The 20,979-nt window shown below is 35.9% G+C and overlaps 3 protein-coding genes across 4 annotated transcripts; all 3 read right to left on the minus strand.

Moving 5' to 3' along the window:
- Positions 1-813: 813 nt before the first annotated feature.
- Positions 814-4,328, minus strand: LOC110904334 (beta-glucosidase BoGH3B). The gene is made up of 10 exons (XM_022150178.2): positions 4,217-4,328; positions 3,628-3,861; positions 3,338-3,542; positions 3,159-3,249; positions 2,931-3,076; positions 2,589-2,832; positions 2,398-2,502; positions 2,125-2,307; positions 1,839-2,040; positions 814-1,463 (listed from the first exon to the last, which is right to left on the minus strand). Exons 2-10 carry the CDS (start codon positions 3,845-3,847, stop codon positions 976-978), a joined length of 1,884 nt encoding a protein of 627 aa, XP_022005870.1. The 5' UTR covers positions 3,848-3,861; positions 4,217-4,328; the 3' UTR covers positions 814-975.
- A 1,103-nt stretch (positions 4,329-5,431) lies between these two features.
- On the minus strand, positions 5,432-12,738 carry LOC110904331. 2 transcript variants are annotated; one of them, XM_022150175.2, is made up of 10 exons: positions 12,309-12,735; positions 11,086-11,528; positions 10,415-10,592; positions 10,099-10,327; positions 9,433-9,572; positions 8,467-8,756; positions 7,937-8,149; positions 7,346-7,837; positions 6,025-7,260; positions 5,432-5,936 (listed from the first exon to the last, which is right to left on the minus strand). In XM_022150175.2, exons 2-10 carry the CDS (start codon positions 11,359-11,361, stop codon positions 5,712-5,714), a joined length of 3,279 nt encoding a protein of 1,092 aa, XP_022005867.1. In that variant the 5' UTR covers positions 11,362-11,528; positions 12,309-12,735; the 3' UTR covers positions 5,432-5,711. The 2 variants fall into 2 exon arrangements, with proteins under 2 accessions (XP_022005867.1, XP_022005866.1); XM_022150174.2 differs by having other exon boundaries at positions 10,099-10,592; positions 12,309-12,738.
- A 1,659-nt stretch (positions 12,739-14,397) lies between these two features.
- On the minus strand, positions 14,398-18,092 carry LOC110904335 (binding partner of ACD11 1). The gene is made up of 8 exons (XM_022150179.2): positions 17,880-18,092; positions 17,690-17,793; positions 17,521-17,596; positions 15,652-15,723; positions 15,500-15,565; positions 15,061-15,401; positions 14,802-14,925; positions 14,398-14,658 (listed from the first exon to the last, which is right to left on the minus strand). Exons 1-8 carry the CDS (start codon positions 17,883-17,885, stop codon positions 14,638-14,640), a joined length of 810 nt encoding a protein of 269 aa, XP_022005871.1. The 5' UTR covers positions 17,886-18,092; the 3' UTR covers positions 14,398-14,637.
- Positions 18,093-20,979: the final 2,887 nt, after the last annotated feature.

The following is a 20,979-nucleotide window of genomic DNA, read 5'->3' on the forward strand; positions in this document are numbered from 1 at the left end:
CCGTGTCAATTTTCCCTTTATACACGTTTTATGTTTTTTTTTACTTTAGGTTTTGATCCACACACAATACGATTGAGTTAAATTGCATATGTCAAAACACGTGTTTTCATATCGCTAACGCATCATATAACGCTTCGACTAATTCATTCTGTGTTTGCAGTCTATCCGTGCTGCAACACGCGCAGGTCGAATTACTAGTATCACTTGAGACGCAAGAGGTATGATGTAAAATTAGATGCCATCTAATCAAGCGATATATAACCAAAATATTCATACATGTGAATAATTTATTTCTTGGGTTATATTTTAAACGGCAGAGATTTGATCTCAGCTTGATCTAACGGCCCATATTGCTTGTTGTTTCCTTTGACTTTAGTGAGAACATAAGAATATATAATAGCAAGTAAAGTAAAGTGTTTAAAATATGAAAAGTTTTGAATATCCTAGATTCTAGGCCGGTCATGATATGATTATATTGTTATTAGAATACTAGTAGGATTCTCCTGCACGATTTTAGTCGGTATCAGTTCGGTTCATTACGGTACCAATATGGTAGTGGCACTCGGTTTAAAAATACAAATTCGTGATATGCTCAAAAGGATATCGATATGTTTTTGTAAAAAAATATTGTGATTTCAACGTTTTAATCAGTCTTGTTCTTCAATCACCTTAATTAAAAGATACAAAAGAGTTTGAAGAAAAATGTTCAAAAGTTTGATTTGCTTTGAATTCTAGAATTAAAAATAGACTTCCATCCTTTTCAATAGAGCATAGCAACCAGAAATAAAACAAAGAAAAGGTAACAGCAGTGTATATACTATATAGGATCACCCTCTGATATTTTATGCATAAAATAATATGTGTTCAAAGAATTGTTTTGATTAAAAATAAAAATAAAAACACCAAAGTAAAAACACTGTAATGACTCAATACTATATATACTCTAAAACTTCCTTAAATGCTCACCAGGCACCTCTAAAATCCTTTGGTAGGTTCAGTTGTGAGCCCATATCCGAACGGGTACAACGGATCATAATGCGGGTCGCCAACATTCATCGGAAGTTGATCAACGGTCTTGAACCAAGTATGTGCAAGCTTACCCGTGAACCCATAGTCACCAAACAAAACATCAGTCACACCTTGGCCTTCACTCCCTGGAAGCCATGCAGCCACCAACGCGTCCATGCTAGAAACATAAGGTTCGATCACCACGGGCCTGCCCGACATTAGCACCACCACACACTTCATCGACTCACATACGTTCATGATGGTTGTTGGTCCAGGTTCTGGTATGGTTAGGTTCTGGTTATCTCCAGATGACTCTGAGTACGGATACTCCCCGGTTACCACAATGGCATATGCGAAATTGTTGGACTTGATGAAATCAGGAGTCGGATTCTCTACATATACAACTTCTGTTGTCGGGTCAACCGCGCTTTTCACAGCAGATAAAATGGTTGTACCTGTTGTTGGCATCAAGAAAGATAATTATTTTTATGTGGGTTATACCCCATGCAATAAAAAGATTGTATTTCTAATGTTTTACTTAATGTTGACCAACTTTTGTCAAGAAAATCAGGACAGACTCAAGGCATTTTTGGGACTCAAAGCGGATAGTAAATTGAGAAACTTTTCGTCAAAAAAAAATTATTTTGCTTTCTATCCTATGATGATTCTTGTAGAACAATCCCGAAGCCAATATTACCTACATATAATTTTTTATAGAATTTTGGGGCCCAAGAAAGTGGGCCCAAAGCCCTTGGTAACACGGAATGCAAACCTCTTGTTAATTGTTAACACCAAAAAAAAATTATAATAATTGTTTTTTATATGGATACCTTTAGTGATATTACCACTTTCCCCATGCCATTCAATGGTCCAACCACCACACTGATTGCCAATGTTATCAGCATGAGTACCGGCTACCAAGATCTTTGTCGATTTTTTAGGTAGGGGAAGCATTGGCTGATCAACAGATTTTCCGTTCTTTAATAAGACCAAAGATTTCCTTACTGCTTCCCTAGCCAAATCTCGGTGATCCTGTTTAATTATCAGCAAAAAAAGATGTCAAATTATCGGTTCATATATCGCTTGATCATACAAAGAAAACCGATCGGTCTAAACCTGTTCTCCAAGGTATTTCGCCATGCTTAAATCAGTTAACGGGTTTTCAAACAACCCCATCACAAACTTCACCCGTAAAATTCTTTTTACAGCATCATCAATCCGACTCATTGGGATGTAATTGTTGTTCACGAGATAGGTTAGCCCGTCGATAAACTCAAAGTAGTTGTACCCAACCATGACCTGCAACAGTTTGACACAATAAGAAACTTAAACACACCCACAATTAAATTAAAAAATGTGTTTGCACATTATAAATCGAATTAAACCAACCATGTCTATGCCAGCGCCAACACTCTCTTGAATAGACCAAGTGTAGTTAGCATGAGGTGGATCGGTCATCTTGTCAATACCTTGAAAATCTGATATCACAAATCCCTTCAAAACATCCAAGAAAACATTTAGAAGTTGTAAACAAAAGTAAAATCATGTGATTAAAGATGCATAAAGGTGATCAGTTTTACTCTGAATTTGAGAATGTTCTTGAGGAATCCAGTTATAAGTTCTTTGCTTCTATGCATTTTGACTCCATTCCAGCTAGAGTAAGAAACCATGATGGTTGCAACACCCTTCCTAACTGCATCATAATAAGGCGGCATATGAATGCTCAACAAACCATGAAAATCTATGACTGTATCGTTCTCGTTGATGCCTCTTGTCGTTCCACCATCGCCAACAAAGTGTTTGGCCGAAGCTGCAATCTTTGTTCTGTAACACCAAACGGTAATTAAACGTATAAACAAAATAAACATTTGATCAGACCAAAAAAGCACTTGAGACGTGGAAACAACTTTTTGAAAACTTACTGTCCATCAACAAAAGGAACACCTTTTCGACCATCAATAGGAATCTCCCCTTGAAGTCCTGGTATGATCTCAGTCATTTCTCGTACGATATTAGGATCTTCGCTAAAACTTTCAAAGCAACGACCCCATCTTGGATCCCTACAAACCTATTAATTAATGTGCATCAAAAGTGTCACTCACTAAATCAGTCACTAAGATGTTTAAATGTATGTGTTATAAACTAGTTACCGCAACGCAAGGTGCAAATGCGTAGTTAATCCCGGTTGCTCGAACTTCAAGAGCAGTTGCAGCTCCAATTTTCTTAACCAACTCAGGATCCCTATTATAAAATCACAATAATAGGAGATTAAATTAATATTAATCAAACAAAAACAATACTTAAACAAAATTACATTGGACTTTATTACCTTGTTACTCCAAGGCCAACATTATGTGGGAAAATAGTGGCATTAAAAACATTACTATTGCCATGAACAGCATCGATCCCATAGATCATAGGTATCCCTAAACGAGTAGATAATGATCCTCTTTGGAAGTCATTCACCATGTTAATCCATGTCTCCGGTGATGCCTCTTTCGCCGGAACACTACCTCCGCCGCTTAATAAACTCCCTGCACAAAATATGTTCATATGAGTTTATGAACATATACAGCACAAAAAGAAAAAAAAAACAAATATGAGTGAACATGAACTCACCTATGAAGTAATTGCGCATTACGTCAGGTGTGGCTACAGATCTATCAATCTGTACCATTTGACCAACTTTCTCTTGCAAAGTCATTCGACCGATTAAGTCTTTTATCCGAACGTTTAACGGCTGTGTCGGGTCTTTGTATTTCATGACATCAGGTTCAGCCATGGTGGTGCAACACCACATGGACAGAATTATGAAAACACAGGGTGAAAGGTTTGCCATATTTGAAACACAATCTGCAGTTGTTTAAACACACAATCCAACTTAAGTTAAACTAGATCACATAGAACAATAGTAGATTGAAAAATCATGCTTTTATAAACTGAATAAATGCGTTGAATTGAAAATAGAAGACCCCACAAAAGTTTTTGACTTGTTAAAGAAATTGATGGACATGTTTAAGCAAAAACCATAATAGAGATCCCATTAAAATAACACTTTTTGCATGTCATTGATGTGTAATTGATTATTTTAACAATAAATCTCCAAAGAGAGGATTAATAAACAATCAAAATTGCATAAATAAAAAAACACAAACATTTGAATCAACTGGAAAAAAGTGTAGGATGAAGATAGAAACATGAAACTTACATGGATTGAAGGTAAAGAGAGAGATTGTTGAATGGCTTATGCCTTATAGGAAAACAAACAAAATTGATATATATAGAGAAGTGTTGGGAGGGTTTTGGGATAACTTGGAACTTGGAGGAGGGTTTTAGGATAAAATTTCGTTGATGATGATAGACACGATTATCCCACGTAGTAAGTAAGATATTTTAACTAATCTTGAGTATTATTATGTATTTATCTTAATCATCTGTTATAAATTACGACGATAACTACTTATATTTATTGACATATTTTAAGTTATGATAACTACGTACTAATGATTTATGTATGAAAATAATAAATTTTGATATGTAATATATGTTATCAATAAAAGTCTTTAACACTTGATCTATCTTATTATTTTATCAGATCCCTTTTGTTTCTTTAGGCCGGTTTATCCCTCTGAAAGTTGAAAGTCTCACAATATGTCTATTTTGAATAGAAATCCAGGCACAATCATTAATTCTGGCACATTCACCTTTCTGGTTAGTTAAGTTTTTTAATCCTTATTTACGGGAAAATTGTAAAAAGTAGACATGTTGACCGACAAAATTAATAAAATAGGCTTAGCCGATACAGAAACTCATGGTAAGGTACAAAGGTCCACATAATAGCTATTTCGATGAAACCCGTATAACACGTGGGGTAATTTTAGCCCGCGACTAGCTATTATGTGGACCTTTGTAATTTAGCAGTGGCGGAGCTAGCCCAAAAATTCAGGGGTATCCCAATTTTATTTTTTATTTTTTTTTTATTAGGGGCATCCTTTGTATAAAAAGATAAAAGTTTTACAATACGTAGACATAGTTGAAGGGTATTTTTACACTAAGAATACGGATGAGGGATAGCCCGGGCTACCCCTCCTTTTACATTGCCTACGCCACTGTAATCTCATGGTGATAAAGTGAAAAGTAAGTGGTGATAATGTGAAGATGTAAAGATGTTCGTAAGGATTGAAAGAAAATTGATGTCTTTGAAGGATTTGTGAAAATCTAATACGACAGCTAACTTAACACCTTTGTGCATGTTTGTAGCCCCAACCAACGTGGATGATGTAACAAATCAAAACACAATTCACACAGCAAGCCATTAATAACTCCTGTTAAACTATACCTTTGCTTGAGCTTCTTGGAACTGCAGTTCCATTACCCCTCTTTTAACATATAGAAGAAATGACAAAAGCTTTGTATCAAGATCTAGACATAATTAAGCATACTTAATTATAATAAACTCCAAAGATTTCTATTTGTACCACAAATGCACCATTGCCTTCTTTTTGAAGAAATAATGGTTACACAACCACCCAACAGAGACCTTAACTGAATTAACCAAAGTCTACTGAAGGTCTTATTAACAAACTGAAGATTTCTACTTCAGGATTGGAAGGTATCTACAGTTGATTTACAGAAACACAACCAGAAAAAGATCCATGGGTCGGTCGGTTCAAGAATAAATAAAAAGCAACTACCATCACTCCTTAAAACTGGTTGTTAACAACTTTAACACTGCTATAAAACCGCTTCAGATCCTTCATAGCCTTCTCCTCTATCTGGATCGATCGTATAGAAGATGCTGCCGCAACCTCCGGCTTGAACCACTTGTTTGAACCACCTGAATCTGACGGCGAACCCTGTCCACTGGTCACCGAAAACCCGGTGGTTTTTGTTTTAGGGCTCTGCGATAACGTCTGTTGTTTTTTCTCCTGAATACAAAAACAAAATTATACTCAACAACTTAAGATAGTAAAGATCATATTTTTCGCCAAATTCAAGAAGCGTAAATTCAGTCACCTGCTGTAGCTGAATGCTTTTAAGAGACGGGCGACCAGCGAGAGGTGGGGTCCCCGAAGAAATCCAAGGAGGTGTGCTTCTGTCGGGCTCAGGCACCTGATGGATCAGGGCCGGGCCCATGGGAATCGGGTTTGACGGCAAAAACGAACTCAACGAAAGTTTTCCACTAGTTTTCACATCAGGTGAAACTTCAAACTGATCTTTCTTTCTAGCAACTGGCTTATGTTCCACGGTTTTTCCCTGCTCATCCAGAATTTTACGAAGAGAAGTGGGTCCTGTGGGTCCCTTTGGAATACTAGCCCCACCCCACGCTGGGCCCTCGCTTTTGGGCGTCGGTGGAGTGACGACAATCTTAGGGGTGTCATCAAGAGCCCCACTTAAAAACATAGAAAGCCCTCCTTTTCGGTTTTTCTTCTTAGATGACGCAGACGAAGAAGAATTCTTGCTTTTCGAGCATGGAATTTCTTTCTTTGCGTTATTCGGTGGCACCTCGACGAGATTGTTTATTTTGCCCTTGTCATCTATCTCCTTTTCCTGTAAATTATGTTTTTCGATTTGAAGATCCGGTTTTCTTGAAATTGCCTTTTGGTCAACTTGTAAATCTTCAGAAGGTGAGAAACCCTTAACTGTATTTAACTTGGTCTCAGATTCATAACTACCATGCACCTCTTCACTGTGTGGCTGTTTTCTTCTGCTCTTTTTCCTCTGTTTCTTGGTACCCTCGTTTTTCTGGTCAACAGAAGAATTTGACTTTGCCTGAATCGTCTCAATAGGTACACCAAGCTCAACGAGTGAGTTCTCCAACACAGGTCGGGTCTGAAGCTTTGCGATCTGCTGGCTATCGAGTTGATAACCCTTGGATCGTTTTTCCTCCAGTATCTCGATCTGTTGCAATTTTTTTCTTAATGCCCGAACTTGTTTACCAATTTCATGACTCGCAAGATCGTACGGTTGTAAAAAGCTATCGAATATTTGGTTTCTTTCCTTCTGTGAATCCATCTTTTCACCGTTGCTGTTATCACGTGTTCTGAAAAACTCGTTGTCGCTATCATCTTCTTCACTGTTGATAACTGCAGGAAAAGTGGCTGTTGGGGTTGGAAGCCGACGATGACTCCATGATTCAGATGATTTTGAATCCAGTGATTTCTCAAGGTTAGCTAAAACATCCAGCGAAGCGCTCGCAAATGCATGCGTTGAGACCGTAAAAATGTAGTCAAGGTTACGTATTACGATTTCCTGCAAAAGTTATCAACGCTTGAATAAGAATGAGAGAAACACAATGAGTAGGTCCAGTTCAGGTTGAAAAAGGTTAAATTATTACCTCACAATGCTTCCTCAAATCATGTGCCTCTAGTGAGTCAGCAATTTCGAGAAGCTGTAAAGCACTTCTCGGCTCGACCAAGTGCTCGGCTGCCACTTTCTCACAAAGGCTTTTCAAAGTCGGTATTTCCTTCTTTTCACTGTTACCCTTTTGTAAGCTCGATGCCACATCATCAATTTCATTATCATTATAAGCAAAATCTTCATCTAACTCGCTTAAATCGTCACTTAATTTTGACTTTAAACGCTCGGGACTACCGGAAGTCGGGAGACAATATGGAGGATGATAAAGAGAACTGATAACCAGTAGATGTGTTTCTCCAACTGAAACTGAAGTAGCCCGTTTGACACCATGTAATCGAGTTATAACTGGTGATTCGTCTCTTCTTTTCTTTCCGTCCCACATATAAACATCACCGGTAGCGGTAACACCGGCCGTCCGGTATTTTCCAGCCGACACACTAACCATATTTTTTCCACAAAGTGAGTATAACTACACCAAAGAAAAAAACAAATATACATCAGAACTAAATTATGGTGACGGTGATATGACGATGATAATATACAATAATAAATGCTGATGATGATGAACCTGTTGACAACGTAGATCGGGATCTGAAGAGACCCAATAGAACAATGCACCATCATGGGTTAAAGCTATGCTATGTGTCATCCCTGCAGCTATTGAAACCACATGAAGCCGTTCTGATCGGTGAAACTTTAAAGTGGTGCTTTCACTTTTTTTAAGGAGTCTTGCAACAACTACACGCCTTGGATTTACAAGACGATGACCCCAAGTAAACACCTGCAGATTCCTAGCAAATAAGCATAAAAAAATACAATTTTGGGAGCAATTTCATATTACATTACCCTTTCCAAACTTTAAAAATATCATATTTACCGGTTTCATAGTAAAAGAAGAATAAAATCAGTGCCCTATATCAAAGCGTCCCGCTAAATTAATGAAGATGACATTATGGACACACATGATATTTTTAGTATGTTGAAAAGTTAGATATGTGAAATCTAGAAGGATATATATGAAATTTTGAACTCTTGGAAGGATATATATGAAATTAATCTGTCGGTTTTATATATTTTACTAATTTTAGAAAAACTTACCTCTCCATCGGCTCCCAAAACCATGGTGTGATACTTGGCAGCAGAAACGCGAATAAAAACTTTTCCTTTTAAATATTCAACAAGCCTAGGGGTATAATTGGATCCCGAATTTGAAGTTCCGTAACCGAGTTGCCCTTCTTTATTGCAGCCCCAAGTGAAAACCTCACCCGAATCAGAAACTACAGCAGTATGCTTGTTTGCCGCAGCAACAGCAACTATCTTTGACTTTAATGAGCTGACCCTTCGTGGTGTTGCTTGGGTATCAACAGATGTATACCCAAGTTGACCCTCTGAAAGATAACATGGTATTATAACTATCGGATTAGGATCAAATACAAAGAATCCTAATTGTAAGAAGTGTAAGAAGGATTTATAGAGTGACAAGTGTCCAATAACCTAAAAAACCCACTACACAAAAAAACCTCACTACAAAAAAAAAAAAACCCTTAAACATCCACCACCACCAAAAACCTAACCCCCCCTACATCATCCACCCTATATATATATATATATATATATATATTGCCGAGGGGGTGAGGGGTGGAGGTTGGGGGTTTAGGTTTTTGGGGGGTGGGGGGGTTAGGTTTTTTTAGGTTTTTGGGGGGTGGGGTGGGTTAGGTTTTTTTTAGGTTTTTGGGGGGTGGGGTGGGGGGGGGGGGGGTTAGGTTTTTTGGGGGTTTTTTGGTGAGGTATAGTTTTTTTTTTTTTTTGTTTTTTTTTGCCGGGGGGGGGGGGGGGGTTAGGTTTTTGGGTGGTGGTGGGGTGGGGTGGGGTGGGGTGGGGTGTTTAGGTTTTTGGTGGTGATGTAGTGGGTTTAGTTTTAGGTTATTGGACACTTGTCACTCTATAAATTCTTCTTACACTTCTTACAATTAGAAGCCTTTGTAGAATAACTTGACCCTATAACTATCGAGTCTATACTTTTATTAAAATAAGTTAAAATAATCAAGATAATTAATTAGTTACCTCGGTTGGAACCCCACGTGAAGACCTCACCACCATCAGTGGCAGCAACCGTATGATGTTTAGCAGCGGCAATTGCTCTGACCCGACGAGCCCCTAGACCTGATGTTACCTGTCTAGGAGTTATGACCGCAGCCTGACCACTGCAAAAAGTAAACAAAAAAATGATACAACTGATTCTGCTTGTCTTATACTTGATTATAACTTACATAGTAAAAATAAGAGTAAGATGTCATTTTCGTCCCCGAGGTTTGGCCAGTTTTGCGAATTTCGTCCAAAGGTTTGTTTTTCCGCATCTTGATCCAAAAAGTTTGTAATCTTGCCATTTTTATCCGGCTCGTGAACTCCATCCATTTTTCTCCATTAAATTAGGGGTAATTCCGTCTTTTTTGTTATATTAAAGGGCACTTTGGTCTTTTTCAGAGGTATTCGGTCTTTAAACATAAAGTGAAAAAGACCAAATTTCCCTTTAAGTTAGTAAAAAGACGGAATTACCCCTGACTTAACGGAGAAAAATGGATAGAGTTAACTAGCCGGGTAAAAATGACAAGATTTCAAACCTTTTAGATCCAAATGCGGAAAAACAAACCTTTGAATGAAAATCACAAAACTGACCAAACCTCAGAGACGTAAATGGCATTTTACTCTAAAAATAACACAAGATTTTACCTATGGATATCAAAATCAGGGTGGCCAAGGCGACCACCTCGCCCGAATCCCCAAGTGTAAACCTCACCGTTAGCACTAACCGCCACACTATGAAACTTAGCGGAAGAAATCAACTTGATAAAAGACCCGTGAAGTGAATCAACCTTGCACGGCAATTTCTGAATGTGAGCATTTCCAGTCCCTAATTGGTAGTTAACACCGCTTCCCCAACTGTACAACTCTGTCACCACTGAACAGACATAATAATAAAACATATTCAGCGGGTTTCTATCAATGGAGATTGTTACAATATGCATGCTTCTTATAGCATTAGTACCTGAACCGTTTCCATTGCCGTTAGCCTGTAAAACAGGGCCAGATAGAAGATCGACAGGTGTTCTTGACTTCGAGTCCTCTATTGAGACAGAAGCTTCGGATTTAAGAAGAATGCTAGCAACAGCCAAATGACCAAAATGTAGGGACCGGTGAAGGCTACTCCATCCAGATTCCCCATCCTGAATAAATAACAAGCAAAACCGTTAACGTCTTTTAACTAAAGCAGAGGTTACAACGTAAAAAGGTAATACAGATCGTTTACAATCACAAAAAGGTAACCAATCTCCAAATATTTTGATACAAGGTAATATTTCAAGTTTCAACCTTGTCGGCAGGAAACCGGTTTTGACATTGATAACACGGTCAACATGGTCAAACTAGAGGAAACGTCATCAGCCATGTCTATCACTTTGACATGATAACCCTCATTGAAAGTTTGAGAGATTTAATGAAAAAGTTTAGAGCTTTAACGATTTAAATCAAAAAGGTAATATAGTTTGGTCTGATATCCATTTTGAGCAACAACCTTTGACTTCACTTGCAAAAAGGCAACCACTAAACCAACTTTTAAGACAAAAAATATTGTTACCTTTTTATACAAAAACCATAAACCGCATAAATTATAAGTAAGGTTGTCAAATGAATATATAAGATTAGAGAAAAAAGACGTACCCTAGCATTAGGGTCTGCACCAGCTGCTAATAGTCGTTTAATAATCGGTATGTGATTTCTCCATGTGGCAATATGAAGAGCAGTAAGACCAAAAGCATTTCTTGAATTGATATTCCCACCGTTTTTCTTCAGTAAAACCAAGGCAGAATCTACATCAACAACACATCCACTTTGCACTGCTAGCCATAGATCTTTGGAGGACCCATTCGTTGAGGATTTACGACCAGCAGTTTGGTGGTTTTGTCTTTGACTGTGAAGAAAATTAATCTGCTCCATCACTAGCTACGAACGCTTCTCGAACAACTACTGTTGGTTAATCTACTAATAACTGAAGAGATCAAGGCTGAGCAAATATCAAAATGCCATGTAACTGTTACAACGTCATATTTATTGTATACGAAGACCAACTAACGAAACAGTTCACAAATGCTCCATCACATATTCTGAAAAATCCAGCAACACAGAAGTTAGTAGACAATCAATCACAAGTAAGAAAATGATCAGAAATCAACAACTAAACAAAATTTTATGATACAAAAAGGAACTCATATCACTGTTTGTCTGTTTGACTGATTTTTAAGGATAAACGTAAAACCGAAGACGAACCCATTAAGCATATACTACAGAGTTAATTCAATTTCTATCTAACAATACATGTACCAGTGAATATACCCTCACATCATACAAAATCTTTGCTTGATCTAAGATTTCCACACAAGATAGCCATAAATTACATTACATACAGATGCAATCCAGCAATTGTAGAAATAATAATCACAGATCTCCTTGAAGCAAATCAAACTGAACCTTCTAATAAAAAAATGTGTGATAAAGAGATCGACCCAACACCAAATTGAACGTACCGATGGCTAAATAACAATGTATGTACCTTGATCTTTCAAGTGTTGATGTACACATCTAAACAACAGAAAAAAAAAAAAGAAAAAAAATCTTTTTTTTTTTATAAAAGTCAAGATTACTCAAACCCCAACAAGAAAAGCATATTCCCTTCGAAAACTCATCACACAAAGTAGATATACAGGATAAAAATTTAAAACCCAAAAATAACCTTCAGATTAAACAATTGCAATCGAATCGGAAACAAAAGGAGCAGATCGGTACAAAATGACGGATACCCAAACTAACCCTAATTCAAGATTCAGCCAAATCAAGAAAAGAAAACAAAACCCATTACAAATACGGAAAAAATATAAGAAATTTACCTTACACAAAGTCCGAATTCGAATTCAACAACAAAACCCCAATTCCAATTGATCCACTCTCCCCCTATCTCTGTGTTGATTTATGGAATGTGTGTGATTTGGGGGAAATAAAAAAGAATGGGGGATGGATGGATTGATGGAAGATATGGGATCGGTTGGGGGAATATGCGCAGAGGGGGAGGGGGAAGAAGGGTGAAAAGGGTATTTCACACGTTGGTTGGTTGAATAGACGAGAAAACAACGAGGGATGATTATCGTACGCAACGTTGAACGAACGGGTGGGTCGGAAATCCGGGTGGACACGTAAATGGGATCTGTGGATTTGGCACGTGGATAGGGTTTGGATTCAACACCTCACAAGTGTTTTAAGTTTTAACCCCTGACGATGTTGTTTGATACTTTCTGCCCAAGTAGTTGTTACGTAGAGTGTTTGGACATTGGAATGTTTGGTTGTGGGTTTTGGATTCGATAACCGACTAGGATGTTATTAAGTAGGGAAAATTGCCAAAATGCATGACAACAACAAAGTTGTCTTTTAAGAGCATGTGTCAAGTCAAGACATTACTTGCATATATATATATATATATATATATATATATGTGTGTGCTTATATGTATTTATGGGCATTGTGTTGTGCGTATCTTATATGCCTATGCGTCGAAATCAATTTACTTTGTGTGTCGTGTTTACTGCATATCTTACGCACGTATGCGCCGAATTTAGCCTACTTTGTGCGTTGTGTTTGTGCATATTTACATACTTATGTGCCGAATTTAGCCTCTGCTTTTATGTTATTTCATAAAAACATTTTTAATCGAGACGTCAAACAAAAGTTAACTACAAAATAAACAATAACATGCTTTGTTTATGTTGTTATCCTTTTAAGTTATTTGAATATATTTTGGAAAACCTAAGTAGAAAAATGATACATGATGAAATGTTTTATAAAAACATTTTATACGAAAAAGTTAAGTACAAAATAAACAAAAGATAACATGCTTTGTGAATTTATAAATATATTTTTTTTTTTTGTAAAACATTTTATATAAGATAAAAAAATAAAAAAAATTCTTTAATGATTAATTTCGTGAATGTAAAATTTGTATAAATAAAAATATGTAGTAACAATTGGAAAAGACAAATTTGATTTAAATAATCCGAACTAGTCCGTTTTGACCAATAATAATCGTAACTCAGTTATTTACCCACAGTGGTCCGAACTTTTCCATTTTGTTTGTAAAATAGTTCGCCATTAAAAAACATAACGGAGTTAAGTTTTTTTCCAAATTACAAACAATTTTTTCAGGTTTTTTATCAAACAAGGATACGAGCTAATTGATGTAAAAACTTACCTCGAAACACTTTTTTAAACGACCTTCCATTGGACAGGAAGTATGGCGCAAAATAGATAGATGTTTGCCTATGTGGCACAATCCATGTGTCAACATTTCATTAGTTTCTTTTTCAACTTTGATTAAAGGAAAAAGTCCAATTAAAAAACTTAAAAAAGCCAAAGGCCATTTTGACTTTCTGTTGGTCAACTAATGTGATTTTCCACTCTTTTTCCCATTGAGTATTTCTAAAGTAAAACTAAGGCTATGGGGTGTGGGGGTCATGGATTAGAACATTATTTCCACATAGGATCATTAATTAAATGGTATACCATCCCCCTCCTTGATTGATGGTGGTTCTCATGGATTAAACCACGATTACCACAACCCTCATATTTGATAATTTTAAGACAAAAACAAATTAACAAAAATAAAGGGGATAGTGGTTTGGGTCATGACCACACCCTTAGGGTAGTGGTTTTGAATAATGGATTAAAGATAGATGATGTGGTGCATATGTGAAGGGTCATGGTGGTCATGAGGGTCATGACCACACCCTATAGCCTAAGGATGAGTATTTTTAAAGTAAAACTAAGAATACATGTTGACAATCTTACAATTAAACCCTTATTTAATTGTTTTCAATGCAATTTAGTTGTTATCGTCTTACCGATATGAATTAACTTTAATGGGCCAAGTTGATTTGGGCTGAAATCTATTAGGACAAGCCAATATAAGGGTAAGTTAAGAGCTTTAGATGCATTAACAGGATTTTAAGAAGGAATTCACATCATTACTTACGTCTTTGCAGTTGCACGCTTGAAAATTACAGGTACAATACCCTCTGGTTTACACAGCAACAGTTAACTAATAAATGAATCACAAAACTGCCCATAAACACACCTAAAAAACACGAGATATGTCCAATTTCACACACCAAGCTTCCAAATCGGGAAATATCTAATTGTATGAAGAATGCAGCCATCTATAAACTCTGCTTATGCAGCAATTGGTGAATCCTGCAAACAAAAATTTATTTGCAAATTCAGTTTGTTAGCCATTTAACTACTAAGCGCAATATCTTGTCTTAAATAAAAAGCTGAAATAACTAATTTATTTAGTTTTTTGAAGGAATCAAAATAAAATATTCACAAAAACATACCTTAGCAGTTAAATTTGAGACTGCCAAATTCCATTTTTGTCGGGTTTTTGTTCCTGCAACTTGCCCAGCCTTCGCCACTTTACCAAACGCTCCGTTTAACCAAGCTGCTCCAGCAGTTACATACCTAAACATAATTGTAAGAGAGATAAAAAAATATTAACCAAATTTGTTAAATACTATATCGTCATTTATTAGCAATGATAATGATGCTCAAACTTAGATAACTTGGGTCACAAGAACGTAAAGCCAAAGGCCAAACCTGCTTGATTTGACAGCCGATCCTGTGTCATTAAGTTTCCTCTCGGCTGCCATTAATGCAGCCATTGTTTTGTCTGAAACTTGAAGCTTTTGATCGACGGATTTCACTTTTTCATTTACAACTGCGACGCTGACGTTAAATTTCTCTGAAAGTCTTACTCTTTTCTCAAAAGAATTAACTCTAGCAGACGCATTGGCTCTCAATTGATGCTTCTCATCAAATGCTTTAGCTTTGTTCACGGCATCTTGCCTAATTGCTGAACCTTTTGCCAGAACACTTGAAACGACGTCTTGTGCTTTACTAATGTACACGTTTCCACTACGAGGAGAACTACTGTTGGACTGTTTAACACATTATTAAAAGTCAATGTAAACGTAATATCATTTGTATAAGAAAAAACAAAAACAGAATTGTAAGTTATATTGTTATAAGCTATTACCTCTGCAGCAGATGGTGAAGAGTTTTCTGGGGACATTCTTACAGCATTATCTACTTCACGAACTTCCTGCAAGAAGTGACGTGACGACATAAGTTCAAACACACTAAAAGACAAATAATCAAGATATATTTCTATGCCGGTAATAACTATACCTGCAACTCAGGTTTCGGTACATAATTTTCTGCAGGAGTGATGCTAACAATCTGATCCACGATGGTTGCTCCCTGTAAAAACGTACACAGAATATATATAATTTCCAGTTTTCATAAAATATATGTTATACATCTTTGTGGTTATTATTTCAATTCTCAGATTCTATATATATCAATATAATAATACTTATGCTTGGTCACTTTAAGGAAGCAAAACCAAATACGATGTATTCATATAGTAAAGAAAGTGGACCCAGTCAGAGAACACTTCAGAATTGCAAGATATTGTGCAATGGTGAGTTGGTGGCTGCAATTTGCAATCTAATCTTCATAATATTGATATGGTGTTGGAGTTGCTAGAAATTAAAATGACTTTTTTTTTCTTTATAGTTTGATGGCATAAAGTGAACCTTTGCATAATAAAATCAATATCTGTTACTGTTATTTAGCCTATTTACAAATTACAATTAAAATAATCAATATTACAACTTTACTTTTGGATGATTAAGATGCAACCACGTCATGCACCTTTAAAAATTCTTTATAAAAAAAAGAAGAAAGCAAAAATTGTGCACCATATTATAGCGGATAGCATAAGCAGAGTAACTATATTACTTAAAATCTCTCAAATTATAGTGGATAGCATAAGCAGAGCAGAGTAACTACATTACTTTAACTCTCTCAGACACGGTAATAGAATATAGAACGATATTGAATTATTACAAAAGTACAAAACATTTCTTTGGTGATAAGAGATATACCCGATACAGTTCCACTAAAATCCAACTGCTCGAAGTTGGCTAAGCATTGGTTTACCATTAGTCCATTTCCATAAAGTGTTTTAATTAATAACAAACCAACTAAATAGTGGTAATAGTGGACCCAAGATGTGCTCATGTGCATAGACAATGATGATTAATACCTAATAAAAAATTCAGGGTTTATCCAGCATAAAGACAAACAAAGGCTGATCAACTAAAAACTAAAAAAAAGTTGCCAATACTAATTATCCTTTTGTTGGAATTTTGCTCTTGTATTTCAAAGTATGACCCAAGAGTCTGCGCTGGACAAAGTGGAATGAAATATGCAGCCACAAATCTGTGGTCATAGTTTGTTGACTTGAGTGGTTGCAGATTGCTAAAAACTGTTGGAAGATAGAACTTTTTTTGTGTAAATAAAATATTTGCATAAATACATATATAACTCAATAAAGAAATTTCAATACATAATCATAGAATTGTAAGTTGTAACAATATTTGGTATCATTTGAAATTCCAATAAAGATTTTGATGACAAGAAATTTACCCTTGACTAGAAATTAATTAACATAATGACTCACTGCAGCCTAAATTTGTTGAATATTTTTAACCTTAGTTCGATACAAAATAACATAATGACTCTCCATGCACTCCTAAAATCAGATGGGTAATTCCTTGACGTAAAAATCGCCCAGTTGCAGGAAATCTTAAATCGGACTCTTTGATTAAAAAAAAAAAAAAAAAAAAAAAACCTTAGAAAAACAGAGAAGTAAAAGTATTAATGAAAGGAGTACCCCTTATGTTCCGCATAGTTCATCCTACTTTTACTTAATGATCAAACAAAGTATTCCAATTATGAAATTAGTAATAATATATTAACATACCTATTCAAGGTTCCAATAAATAAATATTATAAATACTAAGAATAATAAGTGTCAGACCCCAAAAATAGAATAATAACTAATTAACTATAAAATTAGTAAATACAAATTTCATATTCAGAGACTCAAGTAGCATACATAATTAACACAATCATCACATCACACAGGCATCATACAGAATGTCTACTTCAATAAAAGATGAAAGAAGAATAACTAAATTAAGAGATTACCGATAACAATAACGCAATTTCAAGAGCTTTTGGATCTTTAAACATGACAAATGCAGTCTTATGTTGTTCCGAATCACTGAAACCCTCAAGAACAATCAAAATCAATCAAACACGCATAACAACGGTAAAAAAGTTAAATCAACTCAAACTTGAAACATAATTTACTCACCGACAGATTTCAACTTGCTCGATATCACCAGAAAAGGAGAAAAACTCGTGAATTTCTCTCTCGGTTGCTAGATCTGAAAGATGTCCTACTTGTACCGTTCTCGTCTGCAACAAGTTTTAATCAAAAACATAAATTATAGAGAATCAAATTCTAATTTGATATATGAATTGAAAAGTTGTTAAAAACTCACCTGCATTTCAATTGCGAAGCACAATACGCGATTTAGGTCTGTGTGCGAAAAGGTTTACGAATTCGTATGCAATTTCAGGTTTAGAGAGAGAAAGATAAAGAGAAAGAGAGAGAGTAATTACGCAATTAACAGATAAGTGGTGCCATTATATTTCGTCCCTTTTTCCCCAAAATTTATTATTAATAATAATTTAGGGTTTTTCAAACTTTGAAGGCACCAAAGATTCTTGCTGATGTGTTGTTTTAGCTTAACTACGAGGCCCCTATTCTTTTCCTATCTTGCAATAAGCTCTCTTGTTTTTTTTTTATTTTCGCTATTCTTTTTTCTATCTTGCAATAATGTCACGGGGTTACTTTTCGACCCCCGTGTGGCGTCCCAAGTCCCTGGGGACAAGCCAATCCATCCTACTTCTTTGTGTGGGTTACTGGTTTCATCCTGCCTTGAACTCATCAGGAGAGCGGCGCCAGCTCTCGACCAGTGGTGCGTTCGTCGTTTGCACGACTAGGCACGTACACCTCTTCATTGACATTGACTCCGTCCCCCGATAAAGTCCAAGATTAGCCAGTAACCTAAGCGTTCAAACACAACCCACAGCATTGCGAACTTCAAATATTTGGCCCGTGACACTAAGCTGACTTGTATTTATTTATTTTTTTTCGGTAGCATGAAAAAAATGTTTATTTTGCAGTATCACTGAACGCGATTTCAGATTTTCATGGATGATGAAGAATTGCTTGAAAATAATCGTTAGTAGGAAGTGATTTTCAGTAGTAAGTTACCACCGTTTATTAGTGGTAACTAAGATTAGTTATAACTTTTTGAGGACTTCAAATGTATATAACCGATATCTACCAGTTGTTATAATTCTGATTTATTGTTTCACAAAAAAGTTGCAACTTTTCATGACTTTCATCCGATCATTCTAGTGGTTCAACCCAAATATCTTAATTTGTTCAAAACCCAATATTAGAAGTTTGTTTTCACATAGAATTAATTCTCATTCTTTGCAAAAAAAAAATAATAAATAAATAATTGTCTTAATCAATTATTGATTTCATACAGCTCGAAATAGATTAAAAGTTAAAAGTGAGACGACACAAATTTTAGAAAGCATACAGGATAAGATTGGAAATAGGAAACCTGCAACTTTTATGTGTAAATCTCACGATCAAGATTTTAACACATTATTTTTGTTGCAAAGTAAAACATCTATTAGACACATAAATTTATTGACTTCAAGTAAATTTACAAGAATGAAATCGTTATTTCAATATGATATGTATTTTTCTTTGTCCAATACTTATTTACCAAAAATATTGTATCTGTTGTATTTTCACAATACGATGTAGTATAGCTCTATCGAGAAATTTTAAAAGGGAAAATCACAAAAAATGGCTATTGACCCACACAAATCACGAAAATAGCCATGTAGCGAGACTTCGTGATTTTCCCATTTTGAAAATTTGCATTCAAGTAATTCCAATTTTCCGTTTTAAAGAGTACAGAAGCAGCAGAAAAAAAAAATAGACAACTATATTTAGTTAACCATTACTAAAAAGTTGGTAACAATCACATCTTAAACTTATATTCAAGCAAGCAGTTATGGTGATCACTACACTGTGATAATGAGTAGGGCCAAACTCCTACTTAATGTCTAGATATGATGTTAGGCTATCCGGCACGCCGGATGATCTCACATGTGAAAATTTGTCACCGATTTAACACCCCCATCACATGGTGGTGGAAATGCCTTTCACATATCACATGATCTCACACCTTGTCACTCACCTCCACATGGTTTCACATCCCGTTTGAAAGGGGGTCACCCAAAGTCGTCCCCGAAAACTCTCGAAAAAATTTAGGCCCCGGGCGACGAAAAGAATTGGGCCCAAAATTATGGTTAAGGGTAAATGAATTACAAAAATAAAAACTTAGTGATTGAGAAAAGACTTGAACTTGAGACCTTTACATTATTTTGAGATGATTTTTGCCACTACATCACCAATATTTTTTTTGCATAATAACAGATGAATATACTAAATATATAATTCAATAAATATATACAAGCTTATAAAGACTTTTCGGGCCCTTTGAAATTTTCGGCCTCGGGCGTCGGCACGGGTTTGCCGGGCCTAGAGCCCGGCCCTGGGGTCACCCCATGAGAAAATCCACACCCTGGACTATGCATACGCGGCGTGGGGTTCCACTCGTGATCATAACTCCACCTTACCTCCACGCTTGGGAAAGGACGCACCCAATGATTTTATATCAAGTTTGTACATATCTCGATATTCTACGTTAAAAATAAAAAATAACTTCGAACATCAAACATAGTCCGGATCTATGAACAGGGGCGGATGTACATTAGTCTAAGGGGTGGCGTCCGCTACGGCTTGGCGTTCCGGGGGTAGTGTAAAATTAGTGTAAATTTTGGAAAAATTTGACGTTTTTTCGATTTCATTACCGCTTATTTATAAAACGTTACCACTTGCGCGAATCCTAGATCCGCCACTGTCTATGAACATATTCTGATATGGTTCAGACTTTCAGATCAAATGGCCAGAAAAGAGATTAGGAACTTGAGAGAAAATAGAATAAAATTTAGACTCTTAATTCATCTGCATATTTCATTTCAACGAGAATATCCCTTTTAAAGGATTACAAAACATAACAAAATAGAAAACATGGGGATCATGGGATAAACCACTTCCTCCTTCTTCGACCCACTACCTAGTACCTACCTACCGACATAAGTGGAATTCAACATAACTGGAAGATTACGTAGACTTAGTAAATAACATGCAACCTAATAAACATGCAACAAAATAATTAATATGCAAACTTTGAAACGTGGGTAGTGAACATATCATATTCATCCCTTACCATTCATTACACGTCTTGTTAGTTGTAGGTGATCGATTGCCTTTATGTACAAAGCAAATCAAATTAAAAAGTACAAGTATTATTGCTTCAAGTTAAATACAAGTGAGGGTAAATTGAGTGGATATATTATAATTTAATATTTAATATTTCAAAGGTTAGAGTTGTTATTACACTAACATTTATAAAATATAAAATGTACTCAGTTCCATCTTAGAAC

This window comes from Helianthus annuus, chromosome 14, assembly GCF_002127325.2.
Source record: "Helianthus annuus cultivar XRQ/B chromosome 14, HanXRQr2.0-SUNRISE, whole genome shotgun sequence".
NCBI classification, from domain to species: Eukaryota; Viridiplantae; Streptophyta; class Magnoliopsida; order Asterales; family Asteraceae; genus Helianthus; species Helianthus annuus.

What these genes read in the sequence shown, in the direction of transcription:
- LOC110904334 (XM_022150178.2), bottom strand. Translation starts at nt 3,847, where the DNA reads ATGGCAAACCTTTCACCCTGTGTTTTCATAATTCTGTCCATGTGGTGT. An exon ending in GTTGGCCTTGGAGTAACAAG is followed by an intron (nt 3,250 to 3,337) that starts GTAATAAAGTCC and finishes ATTTTATAATAG; the next exon opens with GGATCCTGAGTTGGTTAAGA. An exon ending in TTGGCGCTGGCATAGACATG is followed by an intron (nt 2,308 to 2,397) that starts GTTGGTTTAATT and finishes AAACTGTTGCAG; the next exon opens with GTCATGGTTGGGTACAACTA.
- LOC110904331 (XM_022150174.2), bottom strand. Translation starts at nt 11,361, where the DNA reads ATGGAGCAGATTAATTTTCTTCACAGTCAAAGACAAAACCACCAAACT. An exon ending in GTGCAGACCCTAATGCTAGG is followed by an intron (nt 10,593 to 11,085) that starts GTACGTCTTTTT and finishes TTATTTATTCAG; the next exon opens with GATGGGGAATCTGGATGGAG. An exon ending in CCGATCTACGTTGTCAACAG is followed by an intron (nt 7,838 to 7,936) that starts GTTCATCATCAT and finishes TCTTTGGTGTAG; the next exon opens with TTATACTCACTTTGTGGAAA.
- LOC110904335 (XM_022150179.2), bottom strand. An exon ending in GAGCAAGTTGAAATCTGTCG is followed by an intron (nt 17,597 to 17,689) that starts GTGAGTAAATTA and finishes TGAGGGTTTCAG; the next exon opens with TGATTCGGAACAACATAAGA. An exon ending in CTTCACCATCTGCTGCAGAG is followed by an intron (nt 15,402 to 15,499) that starts GTAATAGCTTAT and finishes TGTGTTAAACAG; the next exon opens with TCCAACAGTAGTTCTCCTCG.